Source organism: Hyaena hyaena, unplaced genomic scaffold (genome assembly GCF_003009895.1).
Source record: "Hyaena hyaena isolate Hyena2069 unplaced genomic scaffold, ASM300989v1 scaffold_251, whole genome shotgun sequence".
Taxonomy (NCBI): Eukaryota; Metazoa; Chordata; class Mammalia; order Carnivora; family Hyaenidae; genus Hyaena; species Hyaena hyaena.
The window spans coordinates 418,077-436,258 of NW_024080883.1; the positions used below are offsets into that span (position 1 = coordinate 418,077).

Here is an 18,182-nt window from a genome sequence, read left to right on the forward strand (position 1 = left end):
TCTTTAGCTCTGTTGATACCTTTAATTCTCGTGACAACTGTATGAGATAGATACCACTGTTACCATCCCCACATAGATAGGAAGTGGAATCACAGAAAATGAAATAGCGTGCCCAGTCGTATACTACTGAGGGACACAAACAGGACTTTAACTCAGGAAGGATGGGATCAAGATAGTCCAATTCTTTTTTTTTTCTTTTTCATGTTTATTTATTTATTTTGAGAGAGAGAGAGAGAGAGAGAGTGCGCGCGCGCAAGTAAGCTAGCAGGGGAGGGGCAGAGAGGCAGGGAGATAGAACCCCAAGGAGGCTCTGCACCATCAGTATGGAGCCTGATGTGGGGCTTGAACCCATGAACTGAGAGATCATGACCTGAGCCGAAATCAAGAGTCAGATGCTTAACTGGCTGAGCCACCCAGATGCCCCCAGGTAGTCTAATTCTTAATGCTTAATCATGAAGGTGTTCTGTCTTGAGTATATCTGTACTGTGTCTGTTGAGATAACGGAAGAGAGTCTTAAATTATAAACAGACTTTGGCTAACAGACATTTAACTATGTGTGACCTGTTTGTATAGTGATGGATTTGCATTACTACACACATTATTTAAAAGTCAGAACATATAAATGCAGTTCTAGATCAAGCAATCATTCACCATTGCTTTTTAGCATAGATTCTAGGGATTGGTATACATTTTCTATAAAGGGCCTGATAGTAAATGTGATCACATTCTGTCTCTTTCATATATTCTTATTTTTCCTTTAAAAATGGAAAAATCATTCTTAGGTCTCAGGCTGTGCCAAAAACAAGCTGCTAGCCCAGTTTGGCCTCTGGGCCATATTTTGCTTATCGCGGATATAGACTCAGGGACATACAGATTTAGACGTCCCCCCCTCCTTTTTTTATGTCTGAGGATATTTTAGCTTCCAGGGATGAAAGAGTTCTCTACCCAACTCTTGCTGAACACCTGATGCCTTTTAAACATGGAAGGTATCAGAGAATGGTGAGCTCCTGAGTCTATATGAGTATAGAGCAAAAGTTACAGAATCAGAAGTATAGAACTTTGAGCATTCTGAAATGCAATATTCTGGAATTTTTTCCTGGGGTGATGATTTAAACCAACATTAAAAATCCTGACTTTTGGGAATCCTCTGTAAGAGATGTACATAGTTTCATCTGCATTCAGGGAACCTCTGTGCCAGAGGGCTTTCTTCACCTTTACTTTGCTCTGACTTTGGGTTTATGGAGATAGATATCTATTTATTTGTTATTCCTTTTCCTTGATTGTTCTAGAGCACCTTTGCTCTCACTAAAACAACAGATTTTGAAAACAAGCTTCTTGAGGAATAAAGTGGAAAATACGTTTTGGTAGTTTAAAATGATAACATATGTTTCCAAGCATTTTAGTCAGTCATTTGGGACTAGGAGAACTGCTTTATCCAGTGTCAGTGACCTGAGTAGGAAGGAAGGTTATATATTTTAGTTCAAAATTATGATAATGGGGCAGGTGCATAGAAATTTTTCTCTTTAAGAAAATTATCCTATTTTATATGTATAAATGAACATTTGCATGGGCAGAAGTTTTGTTATCTCTCTCCTGAAGTTCTCTTCCAAAAGCAAAATTACCAGGCATTGAAAGGCAAGGAATTTCTTCCTAGATATAAAGCTTGCTGATTTGCCAGTTGGATGCAACTTACTCAGTGAATCTTTCTTCATAATGATATATTTCTGGAGCATATATTCTTCCTAAAGTATATTCTCTAACTATTAGGTACCTTAAAATGATAATCTGACTTGATCGGTTCTTTCTTTTTTCTTTTCAGAAAGTATCTATATGTCACGTCTTCTTTTAAAGGAGTATTTAAAAATGAAGTTAAAAAGGCACAGGAAGCAGTAAAGTTTGGTATGTAATTATCTATGGCCTACATCATTGCTGTTCATTCATTCAGCCAACATTAATTATACCCTTATTCTGAGATATATACTGTTATAGCATTGTAGGAATGACCACAATTAATTGAATTCCTGGCTCTAAGGAGCTTCATAACATATTTTTCTATCTCTGGCTTTGTTGAATTATGATGTATGAATTAAGGGTATATTATTATAATATATTTTATTTATCATTATTATTATTTACTTTCTATTATTCCAAATGCACACTTGGAGCTAGGTTGATATATATTAGAAACCCAGATTGGTGTGATGCTGAATTAGATTATTTTAGAGACTAGCTTTATACCCACTTTAAGAAGGAATGTTCTACACATTCATTCCCCTCACAACGAAGACAAAGCCATCCTTTCCCAGCGATCCAGGAGCAAGGAGTAACTTTAATCTATATTCCACAGATGGTAGAGAGTTTTCAGTCAGCCGAATATTCAGTCGTGACCCTTTAATTTGTAGGTATAGTGTTGTGCCCTGTCGATTATAATGTCTAAGAGGAAACCCAATGTGGCTGCCTGCACCCAGAATTGAGAGCTATGGGAAAGAACATTCTGAGATTATTATGTGGAAGCCATTCCCACTGGTCATGGCCATAATGTATGCACACACTGCTCACTTAAAGTTGCTTGAAAGAGCTTCTGATGTTGTACTTATCTTGCTTCTGCTTCCAGCTGAACGCGTATTGAAAGAAGCACAAATCACAGTAAACCAGCCTGACAGAACTTCTTTGTCTTCTGCCAAGGTATGACACATAGGCTTCCTAAATGGCCAAGGATCATTTGCTTTTTCCTGCACACAGTTGTCTCTTATCATTTACTTTGTAAACTGATAAACACAGATAAGCTCCAAAATTTAAGTTGATTTTACCCCAGGTAAACAGAGCAGAGGCGTGCAGAGAAAGGAGAGGATACTCAGCAGTAGGAGGAGGCTGGGTCTGAGCAAAGATGAGCAACGTGGGGTGAATTTGGAACAGTGGGGAAGAGCACTACAGCGCATTTCTTTAAAATGAAAAGAAAAGTAATATGAGGAAAAAAATAATGGAAAAACTAGCAGAAAAAAAGCAGCCTATCAAATTTCCTTGAAAATATCTTTTCAAATTATTGCTCTCTATGGACCTGAATAAATGGGGAAAGCAAGAAGAAGACTAATAAGCCATCCTTTTTTCTGGTGCTAGGAATTATGTGCTGTAATTATGAATATTAATAACAGTACTTCCAGCTTACAAAGCTTTTTTCTTATGAGTTGCTCCACATAGTTCATAAACATTTTCTGTAATCCTTGTAATACACCCATGAGTAAGATAGGTTATAAAGTACTATTATTAATAATTATAATGCGTAGCAACCAAAAAAAAAAAAAAAGAATATTGCTGCAGGACATGTAAGTTTGTTAACTTTTACCCAAAATGCAGTACAGAGCTTTCTACCATGGTAAATTATGAAGCCGCATTTTATGTACTTGCAAACAAAAGGATAAATAGGTAAATGGAGAAAAAAAAAATGCTGTACTTCCACTTTTCCTTCATCCTCTTCTGCGGATTCAGTGTATGAATCCTTTCCATGATTCACCCTTCAACTTTCAAGGACCAGGGCTGAGTTTGATACAAAGCTCTCTCATATCTAATGATCATGAGTAGGGAATGAAATCAAAGAGTAGCACATGGTAATGCCCCAAAGCTACCTATGCCTTCCCAAAATTCTCCTACTTTTTTCTTTTCACCTATTATTTTAAGGAAAATGTAGACCTATCTTACTGTCATTGATTTTTAAAGAAAGGTTTAAGCTTTTTTTATTTTGTCTCAAAGAAATCAATTTCCTTGGCTTTATGTATTTGAGAGACAAGAGAAGCAGACTCTTTCTAATGGGTCAGGACCTTGCTTTCTTCTTGCCTTAGGCTTCCCTCTCATTGCCTCTTTGCTCTGTGCTGAGTGCTTTGACAGAAAGGGGGGCAGAGGTATCTTTGACCACCTTGCTTTGTTGCTGGGCAAAGAGAGCAAAGCGGAATGACCTTGGCTTTTGACCTCTTAAATTCTTCTAGGCAGTTGAGTGGTTGAAGTGAAATACTTACAGATCATTTATCGTTTGCTTTTACTTTAAAGTCAGTGAAAATAGTATTCAGTCAGTGGTGTACTTGCCAAATGAGATGCCCATCCTTCACATCAGGTAGATGGAGCACATTAAAAATCCGTTGTTATTTGTGAAATTATAATAATGCATTATTTCTTTTCTGCCTGGTTAGAGGGAGTGTACTAGAGATAGGGCAGTGAATGAGCCAGTATATCAAATTAAAAGAGAAGGCAAGAAAGACAGGTGGGCGTTGGTATTGAGGTACTCTGAAAAGAAGAAATCCTAGGGATGGGATAGCCTATAAAAGGAAAGCTTAGGGATTCTTAAGGGTATCTGGAACTTGATATAAAGGAGATGTGTTCTTATGGTGACTGACAAAATTTTTTAATAACAACTTTATTTTTCTGAAAGAAGCGGCCGTAATTGGTCATGTGATTTAACGTGTTGTTGTTGTTCTCACAAACAGACATCAGAGTCTAGGTACGTTGAATGACTTTCCCAAGCTTTTGTGTAGTTTGTGTGAAAGCCAGTGTGACATTACGAGGAGCAATAGCTCCTTAAAAGACAGAGAGAGATCACTGGAATATGTGCAAAAAGAGAACCATGGGCTAGGAGTTGGTGTGTCCCCTTAGCTATTAGAATGGAATCATTTATCAGGTATTTATTGTCTACCATTATACAACTGCATTAGGCAATATGACCTATCACTGTTACCCTTGTGAAACATTTGGATAATGGGATAATAAATATCAGCTTAGCTTTCATTAATTTAGTAGAATTATGTTCTCTCCTGACCAAATGTACTTCTCCAGGATGTATTACAGAAAGCCTTAGAAGATGTAGAAGCAAAGCGTAAGATTCTTAAAGTGAAACAGAGGTAAGATGTAAGATTTTCTGCTTGCCAGAATGCCCTACACTTTGATAAAGCAAATTCTGATTTCCGAGGAGGCAGATTTGGTGGTTAATGTGGTAACTTCTCTTTCTCAGCTTATGACATCATATTATATTAAGCATAATATGGTCAAAATCCCCCAACTGCAAAATCGGTGAAGGTATTTATAAAACATATATTTGCATGCATACATATGATTTACATAATATTAAAACTTCTGAATACAGGGTGAAAAATTAGCTCAGTGTCCTATTGAAGAAGTGAACGCTGCCCAGAGGATCGGCTGACAACTTTACTTTTTTTGTGTCCTTTAGCAGACACAACCCTCTGGAGGGTTGGTTCTGGCTTCTTCTCTCTTCTAGTGCTGCATTGAAATGTTTAGAAAATGTTTCAAATAAAATATATAGTTAGAATAAAAATAGCAACCTTAAATTACAAAACCATTATTTCCATTTGCAAGGTTGACTTGATCTTCCGCTCAGGTATTAAACAAGTTAAACTGAGAATAGTCAGTTATCTGAGTAAGATCAGTCTTTGAAAACTGGGTAACTTTGAGAAACCAATTTTTAGGGAAGTATTACCCATTTCCAGAATTATTGTTGTGAACAATGAAGTGCTGTATAACCATAACTTTTCTCAAACCTAAATTTGGAGTGTTAACGATGCATTTATCAAAATAAGTACTTAATAAATCCATAGAAATCATCATTTAAAAGGAAACCTCTTTAATTTATTAAAGTTTTTTTAAAAATTCCAGTTAGGTAATGTTAGTGTAATGTTAGTTTCAGGCGTTCAACATAGCGATTCAACAGTTCCAATCAGTACCCAGTTCTCATCACAACAGGTGCCCTCCTTAATCTCCATCACTTATTTTACCCCTTCCCTCAACCCTTTCCACTCTGGTAACCCTCAGTTTGTTCTCCATAGTTAAGAATCTGTTTCTTTTTGGATGGCCTCTGTCTCCTTTTTGTTTTTTTCATTTCTCATTTGTTTTGTTTCTTAAATGACACATATGAATGACAACATGTGACATTTGTCTTTCTATGAGTGACTTATTTGACTTAATATTATACTCTCTTGCTTCATCCATGTCATTGTAAATGACAAGATTTCATTCTTTTTTTTTTTATGGCTGTCGTATTCCACTATATAAATATTCCACGACACACACACACACACACACACACACACACACACACACACACACACACACTTGCATGCACATACATAACCACTTCTTTATCCACTCATCAGTCAATTCGACTTAGGCTATTTCTATAGCAAAGCCCTCTTTAAAGTCTTGAGAAAGAAAAATCTGGTTGATGAATTGTTTTTAGTTACATTTGTATGTATGAAAGGTGACCAACTGTATTTTATGGATAATAATGCCAGTTAGTTGTTGTGAACTTGTTTTTATAGCAAAATGCTTTTGTTACAAATCTGAAGACAATCAGCATGTCACTTTACTGTTGCAGAGTGATTATGTCATATCCTGCAACATCCTGTTTTGGAGTCCATTACATAGTCAGTATTCTTTTTTGTTGAAGGGTAAGGATTTAATATTGAGTACACATTTTTGAGAAAAAGCGTGGTTCATATATATTTACCCCAACAAGTATGTGCTTTAAAAATGCTTAATATATTAATCCAAGTCAATAATTTCCGCATAAAGTGTAACGTACTCTGAATATTATATTCATGTAGAAGGACTAATTAGGACTTTTTGTCCTTTAGTGATAGATGTATTTAGCTAGCCCAGTAAGCATATTATGTCCATTGTAGTGCATGTAGTTATAATTAGAAAAGTAAAAGCTGTTTTTGTGGAATGAGATCTACAAGTTGACTTGTAGGGGAAGAATATATATTCGGTACCATTCTTGGTGGGGAGAGGAAAATAACATTTGTGAGGCACCTCGTCTGTTCCAGGTTTATACTTGATATTACCTCTTCTAGTCCTCCTGGCATCCCAAATGGCTAGGGGTATTCTTCCCAGTTTTCAGTTGAGACAAGAAGTTGAAGTGACTCATCCATAGTCACATGGTTATTACAGAGATGAGTTTGTTTTTGAAGCCAACTCTGTCTTTCCAGTTCTTATATCTAGGTGTTTTTCATAGCTCCAAGCAGCTTCCTGTTTCTCCGGTTGTTTCTATCTTATTCTGTTATGTCTCCATTTCCGTTTTTACACTTTTAACGGAAAAGTTACATGAAACATAATATAGCAGGACAGAGTCAGAAAATCAGGAGCTCATGTCTGTTCCTCTTGTAAACTTGCTTAATTAACTTTGATTTAGCTTTGATTTTGGAGAAAGAGAAAGTTAAAGAATGTCTTTTGGCATATTCCAATCTCTATAGGATATTTAGAGGCTTGAGGACATGCTGAAAGTTAGAAATCATATCCAGGGTTAAAAATACCTAGATTTCATTTTTCAAAAATGCATTAGACAACTTAACATTTCACAAACCTTTTGGCATTTTCTAGCTCTTGTAAATTTAATTTGGCAAAGCTGTTTTTTAATCTAAGAATGCTTGTGTTTGACTGGTATGGCCATCATGTTTATGCAAAATACTTGGCTACACAAAGATACTGAGTATACCCACTAGGTTTTGCAAAATACCTGGGTATTTTACATTCAGTTTTTTTGATGTTTACCTTCTCAGTTTAATTATTAGCAGTTTGTAAACTGTATATTTCTATCCAATAAAAACTTTTTAAAAAAACTTTTCTAAATATAATGCTAGAGAATTAAAAAAAGCCAGGACTCTCTGCCTGTTCTTTGGAGTGAACATAGAAAATCGAAGCCAAGCTGGGATGTTCATTTACAGTAATAACCGCCTGATCAAAATGCATGAGAAAGTGGGCCCGCAGTTGAAACTGAAGTCCTTGTAAGTATATTTTTGTTTTCAGAGGCATAGGCAGGATGAGGGAGGCTTCAGTAAGATTCTGTCTTTGGACTTAGATGGGTGCTTAATCATAATGGGAGCAGGTGTCTGGTCCTCCGGTCACCCTTCCCATCAGTGCGCAGGCATTAATATGCCTAATTTATAATATCAGCACAACTGCATGCCTGCTTGAAGGAAAACCACACTTTGGGAAATTTCTTCAGTACATTTCCTGAGCAACTTGATGTTTTACCATCTCTTGCACCATCTCCTCAGGTTAGAATTTTAATATTTTACCGATGTAAAAATAATAGAAGCATAATGGAGAAATTTTTGGAAAGGAAAATCCATAGTCTTGTAAAGCAACCCTGTTAACATTTTATGCAGCCCTTACATGTATGAGTTCTTGGCAGTTACCTGCGTGAGCATGTATTACAAACCCTCTTTAACCTATCTGGATTCCAGAGTAATACATTCTGCTGCTTTCCTGATGGTCCAAAACTCCATGTGCTGCTTTCATGAATTATGTAGGCAGTCAGACAGGGTAATTGTGACCAGTAGAATGACTCAGGGGTCAAACAGAATTCTTGTGATTAATAGAATGGCTCAGGGGACCATTTTTCATGTTATTTCTCACTTTTGAGGAATTAGCAGTTCATTCATTTGTTCATTCAACAAACACTTGAACTGCAGTGTCATGCACCAGGTACTGTACTAAGCTCTGCACACAAGATGGTGAGGACCTACTACCCTCTGCCAAAAAACTTATAGTCCAGTAAAAGGAACAAATATATAAATACATGTTTTACATATCATGTGGAAACAGTAAGAATGATGTTTTAAAAATTAGTGTATTTTCTTGCTTAAAACCCCAATGGGTATAGAATAGAACTAGTTACCATGGTCTTCCAGTGATCTGGCCTCTGCCTGGCCCTGTGATGGCCCCACCTGTACCCACCCTCTCACTGTATTCTCACACCATCCAACTTCCAGTTTCTCACATATCCCAAGCTCATTCTTGCCTTATAGCTTTGCCACTTGAACCTTCTATCCTCAGACTCCTTACTGCTGGTCTGGGTATGTTACTTAGGCCCTAACTCTAAAGTCCCCTCCACAAGAAGGTCTTCCTGTGCTGTCTAACTAAATTCAGCCCCTGGGATTGGCTCTTACTACTCTTCACATGGTACAGCACCTGCTTTATTTTCCTTCTACTACTTATCACCATCTGAGATGATCTGGTCACCCTTACTGCCTGCTACCCTTCAATAGAAGAGAAACTTTATAGACAGGGGCTTTATTTTTTTGTTCAATACTGTATTCCCAGTTCCTGGAATAGGGCCAGGTGCTGACCATGGATGGATGGATGAATATGTGCTAGAGGCAAGCATCAGGTACAAAAAGAGCATTTGGGAAGAGTAGTAAACCAAACTCGGGGAAGTTGAGTTAGGCTTCCTGGAAGAAATGATGCCCAAATTTACACTTAGAGAATGAATAGTTAAGGAAGGGGAAGGCAGAAGGGGGAAGTAGTGAAACACATGATGGGTAGCAGCCCTACACTGGGAAGACTTGATTTGTGTGCTTTGCCAAGGGCAGTTGGGAGCCTCGGAAGAACTAGACAATTGATGTTCTTTCCCAAAACAGGGAAATCAAGCAGAATATTCTGTCACGAGGCAGCAATATCCCTGTTACGTACATCATAAGCTGCTAAAAATCTGAAAAAATTCAATTTATCCATCAGACTAACAGGCAGATACCTGTCACTTTTGGGGATAATCCAGTCCTTGTGTTCCCTTAGTAGAATTCACTGAGCACCCCATGGACCTCTCCAGTGACAAGGAAGAACCCAACCTGACGGATGAAATGAGGATGGAGAAAGTGACTCTGGCCAGATCATTAAGAGGGTTATGTCAGTTTATCTCCGCAAAGCACTGTAGTGGTGTCTAATGCTAAAAGACCTCCTCTTTCTACCTAGCCTGACTCCCATGTAAGGTTTAGGTTTGGGAAAAAGTCATATATATTTAGTAACAGTGCATTAGGAGACTTTTTATTATGAGAGCAAACACACCTATGATTACTATAGATTTATGCAACAAAATACAATTATATCATAACTTGTTAAACTTTGACATGGTCCAGACCCAGTGAATAAATTTATTTGTAAATTTAAATGATTTCAAAAGACCATGGTGTATTTGCTTTTTCCTTAGCTAAATTTTTTAATGTATTTTTTCTTCCAGACTTGGTGCAGGCGTGGTTGGAATTGTTAATATACCCTTGGAGATCATGGAGCCATCCCATAATAAGCAGGAATTTCTCAATGTCCCAGAGTATAATCATCTGCTAAGAGTCATGGGGCAGTACTTGGTGCAGTACTGTAAGGACACCGGGATCAGTGAGTATTCAGTAGTCATATAGTAAGAGATAGTGGGGAATCCACTTGTGTGGTTTCTTTAATTTGGAGTGAGTGCGCTGACCTAGACAATGAGGAGCCCAAAGCCCTGTGAAAGCACTCCTTTTATTTATTAAAATAGTAATAATAAAATGGGGCTCCTGGGTGGCTCAGTCGGTTAAGCGTCTGACTCATGGTTTTGGCTCATGTCTTCGTCTCACTTTTTGTGAGTTCAAACCCTTTATCAGGCTCTAGCTGACAGCACGGGGCCTGCCTGGGATTGTCTACTCCTCCCCTGCTTGTGTGTGTGCGCTCCCTCTCTCGCAAAATAAATAAGCTTTAAAAAATGTAGTAATAATATAATAATAAAATATAGGAAATGAGAAGGGAGCTTGTCTCAGAATCTTTCCAGAATATTATGTGAAAAAGATCAAAAACTGTAAGAGGTCAGTGAGCAGTATGAGAGCTGATCGTGGAGGAAGGAAGCAGCAGTTTGCCTTGGTCAGCCTCGGACACCATTCCAAGACTCTACTGTGCAGGGACATGTAGTTCCATACAGACCTGAGTAGCCCCCATAGCGCTGTTATGTCCTGCCATGGCATAATCACTGTTTACCCTGGATAATTGTAGATGTGTGTTAAACCTTGTTTTGTATAGCTAACAAGTCTTGAATATATTAATTCAATAAGAGTTTGAAAAGCATTCAAATAAATACAATCAGATACTTAAGATAAACTTCAGTTATCTGGGAAATTTGGCTCATTCAGGCCATTTCAGCCTCCAGAGACACCTGAACGATGAGATGGTGTGTTGTGCATTAATGAAATAAACTTTCTTTAAGTTATGCAGACATAGGGCTTCATTTATGGAAAGAAGTAGACAGGCTACTGTGTATTTGTTCAATGATTTGCATGAAGTATGTATAATACATGCATATCACAAATTATGTCTCTACCCTTGAGACAACTTAAAATCTTACTGCTCTACTTGAGGTTATGATTTAGAATATTTTCTTTTCTTTTGTACTCACTTGGCTTCTCCCTAAAATTTTCTTACCGCAGTGAAACAGGAAAGACTAAAGGAACTCAGAGGAGAAACATGCGAGTGCGAATAAAGGTGTGGGCACAGGTTTCTTGCCAAAGCTGGATTTTCCTGTCATGGTCTAAAACCTTCTCTGAAAGACAGATATCTTATGTTTTCTCTCATATGTGAATCTTGAAAAACTTAACAGAAGACCACGGAGGAAGCGAAGGGGGAAAAATAGTTACAAATAGGGAGGGAGGCAAACCATAAGAGGCTCTTAAATACTGAGAACAAACTGAGGGTTGATGGGGATAGGGGAGAGGGGAAACTGGGTGATGGGCATTGAGGAAGCACTTGTTGGGATGAGCACTGGGTGTTGTATGGAAGCGATTTGACAAATATAATTTTATATTATAATTTAATACATTAAGTATATTATAATTTATATTATATTAATATTGAATATATTATAATTTAACATATTAATATAATTTGATAATATAACTTTAAATTATATTAAAAAAAACCTTCCCTGAGTGCGCCGCATTAGTGTCACCTGAGAGCTTGTTAGGAATGCAGCATCTCAGACCTACTGGATGAAAATCTGCGTGTTAGGGACATGGCCAGTGATTTGTATGCACGTTAGAGTTTGAGAGGCACTGCTCTGAAGAGTACAGGTACTGCGTGCTAGCACAGACGTACTTTGTCCATATGTCTTTTTTCTCAGAGCCGTGTCTGAAGTTCTACTAAATGTAGGAATGAGTACCTTATTTGGTGGGTTATGCTTAAAGCTGTAGAACGCAAAAGGATATTCAGAGTGAGGTATAAATCAAGCATCTACTCTCTGGTCCCTGAATGCTAGCCTGACCTAGAAAAATCATTAAACATTTGAAAACTCCTCCACTCTCCTCATATTTTCTCTGTCTTACTTGTCCTTGGACTAAGGAATGCAGCCCTCAGAAAGAGGCATGGAAATTCAAGGTGATAGGCATCGTCTCCATCCCAGCCCACACTTCCTCAGGACTGTCATACTGAGTCCTGTTTCAGGGAGGGCTCTCTTGAAGCCCCTTTTCCTGGTATGGGAGTGCCCTCCTAACCTCTATAGTCTCAACTTCTGGGTGTCACTTGCCTGCTTCCCCTGACCCCTTGTATAACCCCCCATCTTCATCTCAACCTATTTTTTTTCCAGAAATTTCTCAGGGGGTGCACTAAGAGTCTAAATAAGTTATGTTTGCATTTTAATTATTATTAGTTAATGCCAGGTTGTTTTCCCAATTCCATAGCATCTATGAATGGATTTAGGGGTACTTTTACAAAAGATGTTCCTCTAGAAGGGAGTCAGGGAGTGGAGGGAGAAAGAGAGAAGGGAGAAGGGAGTGGAGCATGTGTATTTATTCACTTAGTGGACATCACAGCCTCATCCCTAAACTTCCTTATTGAACTGAATTAAGTAATCAAGGTCAGAGTTTGTAGTCTCAGGAACTGTGCTGAGGAGATCGACCTTGAAGGTCTTTGTGTGTTCATTCCCAGAGGAATAACCAAAGTCATCTAATGATTGACTAATACTCTAAAAGCCAGTATTACAGGGCACACAAATTTAATGAGAAGTATTTGGGTAGATTTTTGCCTTATAAATAAAAGATACAGTCTTTGTGTTTGCTATAAATCTGATCTGTTTCTATGGAAAATTGGGGCCTTGTAAAAATCAAATCAGCAGAAAGGAAAATGGAGGGGTAATGACTTTGTGTCATTTATGAAATCTGCATTTACATTTGGCACAGATGGTGCTGAGAACCTCAGAAATGTTTTTCTGAGTCTGACCTCACCTCACTGTCTGCTACTGTGTTTCCTAAAGCCTTATGCATCCTTACAGTGAAATGGAAATATTAACCAGCAGCTGTTTGGAGTAGAGAAAGAGAAGGAAAGTTAGAAACATCAAATGAAATTGGGGTTTGAACAGAGCAATTGCATTGAAATTTGTTACAAACCTTTTCATAAATGGATGAGAACAGAGCAGATGTGTTAAGTGAAATCTGTGACACAATAAGTGTCACCTTTCCTAGAACTCAAACGGTGGGTCCTATAAACCAGTCACTCCCTGATGCTTTAATCCCCTCTACCCCACCCAGCCCTGCCCAGGCAAGTGGACTGCCATTTTAAGCCCGAGTCAGGGTTTCTTATGAAAGAAAAATTGCTACTTCTTGAGGCAGCCCATGAATCTCTGCATAGCTCTATTAGAAGATACATTTTCTTATCGGAGCCCAATCTATTTCTCATGAGTTGTTTCATTCATTCACCTGCGGTAGACATGGAGGGTCCTAGGACTAACGAGTCAGACATGTTCCGCCCTCTCTGGGAATTTGCAGTCTAGTAAGGCTACCAGGATTTGACACTTAGAAGTAGGATTGGCGCCCAACAGGGAAGAATGGGTGCTGCAGACACCATTGCTCAGGAGCCAGAGAAGGCCTGGAGGAAGCCTTTAGGGGTGTTTCCCCAAGGATGAGGCACAGTTAGTCAGGCCAACATCATTTTTCCCTCTTGGGGCCATGAAGATAGGCCTAAAACCTTACTAAATGGCAACCTCCCAGATATTTGATGACAAGCTTTCTGTCTCTCTTCAGTCTTGTATCCTAACATTTCTGAGTTCTGTTGCTGTTCTTCACTTGATATGGTGTAAATGGTGATAAATATATTCACCATTTTCATGTTATACTTCAGAAAGTGTGTTTGCCACCCAGACACAAAAATTTCAAATGAAACCCAGCCTTGAATAAAATGGGATCATCATCCCTTTTTTAATTATTTTAAGTCATAATTCTATTGATGAACCTAATATATTAACTCTCAGTAAACACGTTTTTGACCTTCAATGTCTTTATTGCCAACTAGAATTCCCAATAAAGTTTTTAATATGTATTCTTGTTAAGCCATCCGTCTCATATATTTTTTCCCCAGTGTTTTTGGACCTCAGAGTAGAGTCATACATTTAATTGTGTTACATGCTATCACCTTATTTAGCCCATCCTTTCAGGTTGCCACTACTTTTTTTTGAATCTAATGTTGACTTCTAATTAATAAATGGTATACTGGATAAAGGCAATTGGTCAATTAAAAATCTTTGTGATTAGGCTCTTTCCTAGTTCATATCAATTTCTTGGTTTGTGTATAATTTTGAAAAAGAGATAATATTTGTTAGATGAATAGTTTCTTTAAAAAGTAATGCTTATGCCTTAGCTTGGGTTGCTATAGCAAAATTCTATAAACTGGTGGCTTATGAACAATATAAATATATTTCTCACAGTTCAGGAGGCTGGAAGTCCAATATCAGGGTCCCAGGATGGTCAGAATCTGGCAAGAACTCTCTTCCAATTTGCAGACTGCTGACTTCCCCTGATATTCTCACATGGTGGAAAGAGAGTGAGCTAGCTCTCTGGCCTTCCATAAGGGCAATAGTCTCATCACGAGGGATTCACTCATATGACCTAATCACCTCCCAAAGATCCCTCTGCCAAGTACTATCACACTGGTATTAAATTTCAGCATATGAATTTAGTGGGGATGCAAACATTCAGTCCATAACACTATAGTAGGTAGATCTAGCTAGCTGCTCACGACAGATGTTGTTTCTCTTATTATGTACTTCAGTCTATGAAATCTCAGAAAAGCACTACAAAAAAAAAAATGAAATGCACCATTTCTGCTAGGATACATGTTGAGTGAGGTCTATAAAAATATTGAAAGGTGAGACTGTGAGACCAGTTTATTTGGAGATACAGACCAAGAAATAATTCATATCTCTTTTTTTATTCAGTTTTTGAAGTCACTGATTTTATGTATTCTATTTCATTTAAAAATATAATATTTTCAATAGCATATGTTTTATTTTTAAATTTCTCAGTTTGGTGTTACAGACCGAATTATTTCCTCAGAATTCATATGTTTTAGTTCTAACCCCCAGTATCTCAGAATGTGACTGTGGTTGGAGACAGAGCCTTTGAAGATGTGATTAAGTTAAAAAGGCCATTGGAGAGGACCCTAATCCAGTCTGACTGGTGTTCCTTTAAAATTTTTTTTTTTTTACATTTATTTATTATTGAGAGACAAAGAGAGACAGAGCACGAATAAGGTAGGGGCAGAAAGAGGAGGAGACACAGAATTTGAAGCAGGCTCCAGGCTCTGAGCAAGCTGTCAGCACAGAGCCCGATGCAGGGCCCAAACCCGTGAACTGCGAGATCATGACCTGAGCCGAAGTTGGTCACTCATCTAACTAAGCCACCCAGACCCCCCTGCTGTTCTTATAAGAAGAGGGAATGTGGACAGAGAAACTCCGGGGATGGGTGGGTGCAGAGAAAAGATGGTGTGAGGACACAGCTAGAAGGTGGCCATCTCCAAGCCAAGGAGAGAAGACTCACAAGAAACCAAACTTTCCCACATCTTGAAGTTGGACTTCTAGCTTTCACAGCTGTGAGAAAATAAGTTTCTGTTGTTGAAACCACCCAGTCTGTTTCTGTTGTAGTTGCTGTTGCTGTTATGGCATTCCAAGCAAACTAATATAGGAGATTGAGAAATTGGACAGAATTAAAGAGAATAGTGTAAAGAAACCCATAAATCCATCATCCACCCTCAACAGTTATCAACTCTGGGCAGACTGGTTTCATTTACATTCCCACCTACTCTTCAACAACTAGATTATGAAGAAAATTCCAGACATTATATAATTATTTTAAATGGATCTATCATGTATTTTTGAAAGAACTCTATTTAGAAATATAACCGCAATACAAAAACACTTAAAATTATCAATACTTCCTTAATAGCATAAAATATCCAGTCTGTTGTTATATTTCTAAGTATCTCCTGTCATCATATAACTCCTAGCCCCTCCTACCCATCCCCACATTTCTTTTTCTCTCCTGGTTTTCCTTGCAATTTATTTGTGGGAAAAACTGGGCTGGTTGTTTTGTAGTTTTCACATATAAATTTGGTTGCTGCATTACTAGGTGTGGTTTAACAGGTTTTTTTATTCTGTTAATTTTTTTGCAAATTGCAATTGCACCTTGACCAAGTTTAGATGTGGTGGTTTTTTGTTTGTTTGATTGATTGGTTGGTTTTTGTCAAGATGCTTCATAGGTAGTAGTGTATTCTACCATCAGGTTGCCTGATTCTTTCTCTTTTAATGGTATTAGCAGTTAATAATCAATGCTTGGGTCCGTAAGAAGTTCCAAAATCTTCTGTTCTAATTCTATCATATTTTTATCATTTGTTAGCTCTAATACTTCTGATACTTCTAAAACATTTTTCATCTTCCACTTGGTCACCTAAGTTAGTTTGTAATTTTACTACTTGACAGAAACAACATAGAACTCCATACTGATAAAAAAAAATTGCATTGAATAAAAGCTTGATTAGAAATAAAATTAAAACAATAAAAAATGATACAGACATTTGCCTGGACTTATATGGCATAAATATGTACTCTATTTAAAATCATTACTTCGTGCCATCTCTCAGCAAATAGCAGGATGGTTCAGGAGTTCATTGGATTGATTTCTGGTTTAAAAAAAAATCACATTCTTAGATTTAATCCATTTACACTGCTTTCACCTGGTAATTGAAATTATCACCATTGACAGCACTTACGCTTCCTTTTCTTTCTGCACTTTTATTATTATCATGATAATGACATTTTTTACATTTACAATGAGTTTTCATGCTAAAATATCTCAGAGGATCTCACTTATATTGCAAATAAAACCCTAAAAAGCCTTGTACCCTTCTTTTTCTGGAATGAAACACACTCTTACTCTTACAGTCTGATTATCCCTGTCATGCCAGAAGCAAGACTTCAGTCTGCTTATGTGTGCCCTAGTAAAGAGGAGTAGGCTGCATTTTAATGACTGAATTTAAAACAATGCAATGAGAATTAAACATAAGCTGTATTAAAAAAAAAAAAAAGTAGATTGCATGGCCAGGGTCAGAGTGTGTGAAGGAAATTGAGTTCCTCATCCTGAAACAAAGTGGCCAGGCTATGGAGATTGACCAGGTCCAGCCTGTGGTCCATCCATAGCTTACTCCCTTCGGTATAGAGCTCCCAGGGACTATTTGAGCCATAGAGGGTGGTCAGCCCAGCCTGCAGCAAGTGATGGAGAATGTTGATGAGTGGATGGAGAAAGAAGGTCCAAACGTCAAGTCAGTTTTGTCACCTGTGGAGACTGGGACTTGAAAGTCACACTCCTGGGCCGGTGCTAGTACTTGGGCTTGCCAATGGCAGATTACTTCCAGCAGTGTATTAATCCGAAAAAGGCTTGCACCTTTGCCATGGGCTGCTGGCCCAACAATGGACTTCTAGACATAAACAAGGGTCTTAGCCTGCAACACATAGGACAGCCCCACGGTGGCATTGATGACTGCAAGAACATTGCCAACATAATGGAGATACTTGCATATGAAGGTTTCCTTGTCAAGCAGACATAGAACCCATTCTGTTTGGCTAAGGACAGGATGGGGCAGGGCAGCGTAGATGCTTGGCCCAGCCCCAAATCCTTCCTTCCCTCACCAGAGGGGCAAAGGGAGAGTGGCATAGCTGTATGTCCAGAGTGGCCCCAGCCTGCCCTGAGGGCTTGGGCCTTGGGTAAGGGCTTGGTCACTTGGCCCCTCTGGAGGGGCTACCTTGTGTCTCCCACCTTTTCCCCTCAACCTCAGCCCAGTATCAGCCCCTCCCATTGTGGGCATGGGCTTGAGAGACCCAGGTACTCACTGCCTCCTCCCTAGTACACAGGCTTCTACTGGGGCCACCAAGGCCCCCTGCTGTGCCTCCTCCCCCTCTGTAGTCCATGGTGTGTGGTGCCCCTGGGCTCCAGGACAGATCAGGCTCTACCTTGTGTCTACCCCCATCCTCACTGTGAACGTGCCCCTGAATAAAGTTGGGGCAACGAGGGGAAAAAAAGTAAATTTGAGTCTTTGGATGTTGAGAACATTAAGTCAGTGGG

At 38.5% G+C, this 18,182-nt stretch overlaps 1 protein-coding gene and 1 pseudogene across 1 annotated transcript in view; both read left to right on the forward strand.

The window, feature by feature from the left end:
* The window catches only part of MORC1 (MORC family CW-type zinc finger 1), a 164,161-nt gene that overhangs the window by 56,729 nt on the left and 89,250 nt on the right, over positions 1-18,182 (forward strand). Inside the window, 5 exon segments of the mRNA XM_039244970.1 lie at positions 1,820-1,899; positions 2,615-2,685; positions 4,822-4,886; positions 7,641-7,784; positions 10,019-10,173. Coding sequence (XP_039100901.1) covers positions 1,820-1,899; positions 2,615-2,685; positions 4,822-4,886; positions 7,641-7,784; positions 10,019-10,173 — 515 coding nt within the window.
* LOC120240272 lies at positions 10,630-17,667 on the forward strand (annotated as a pseudogene).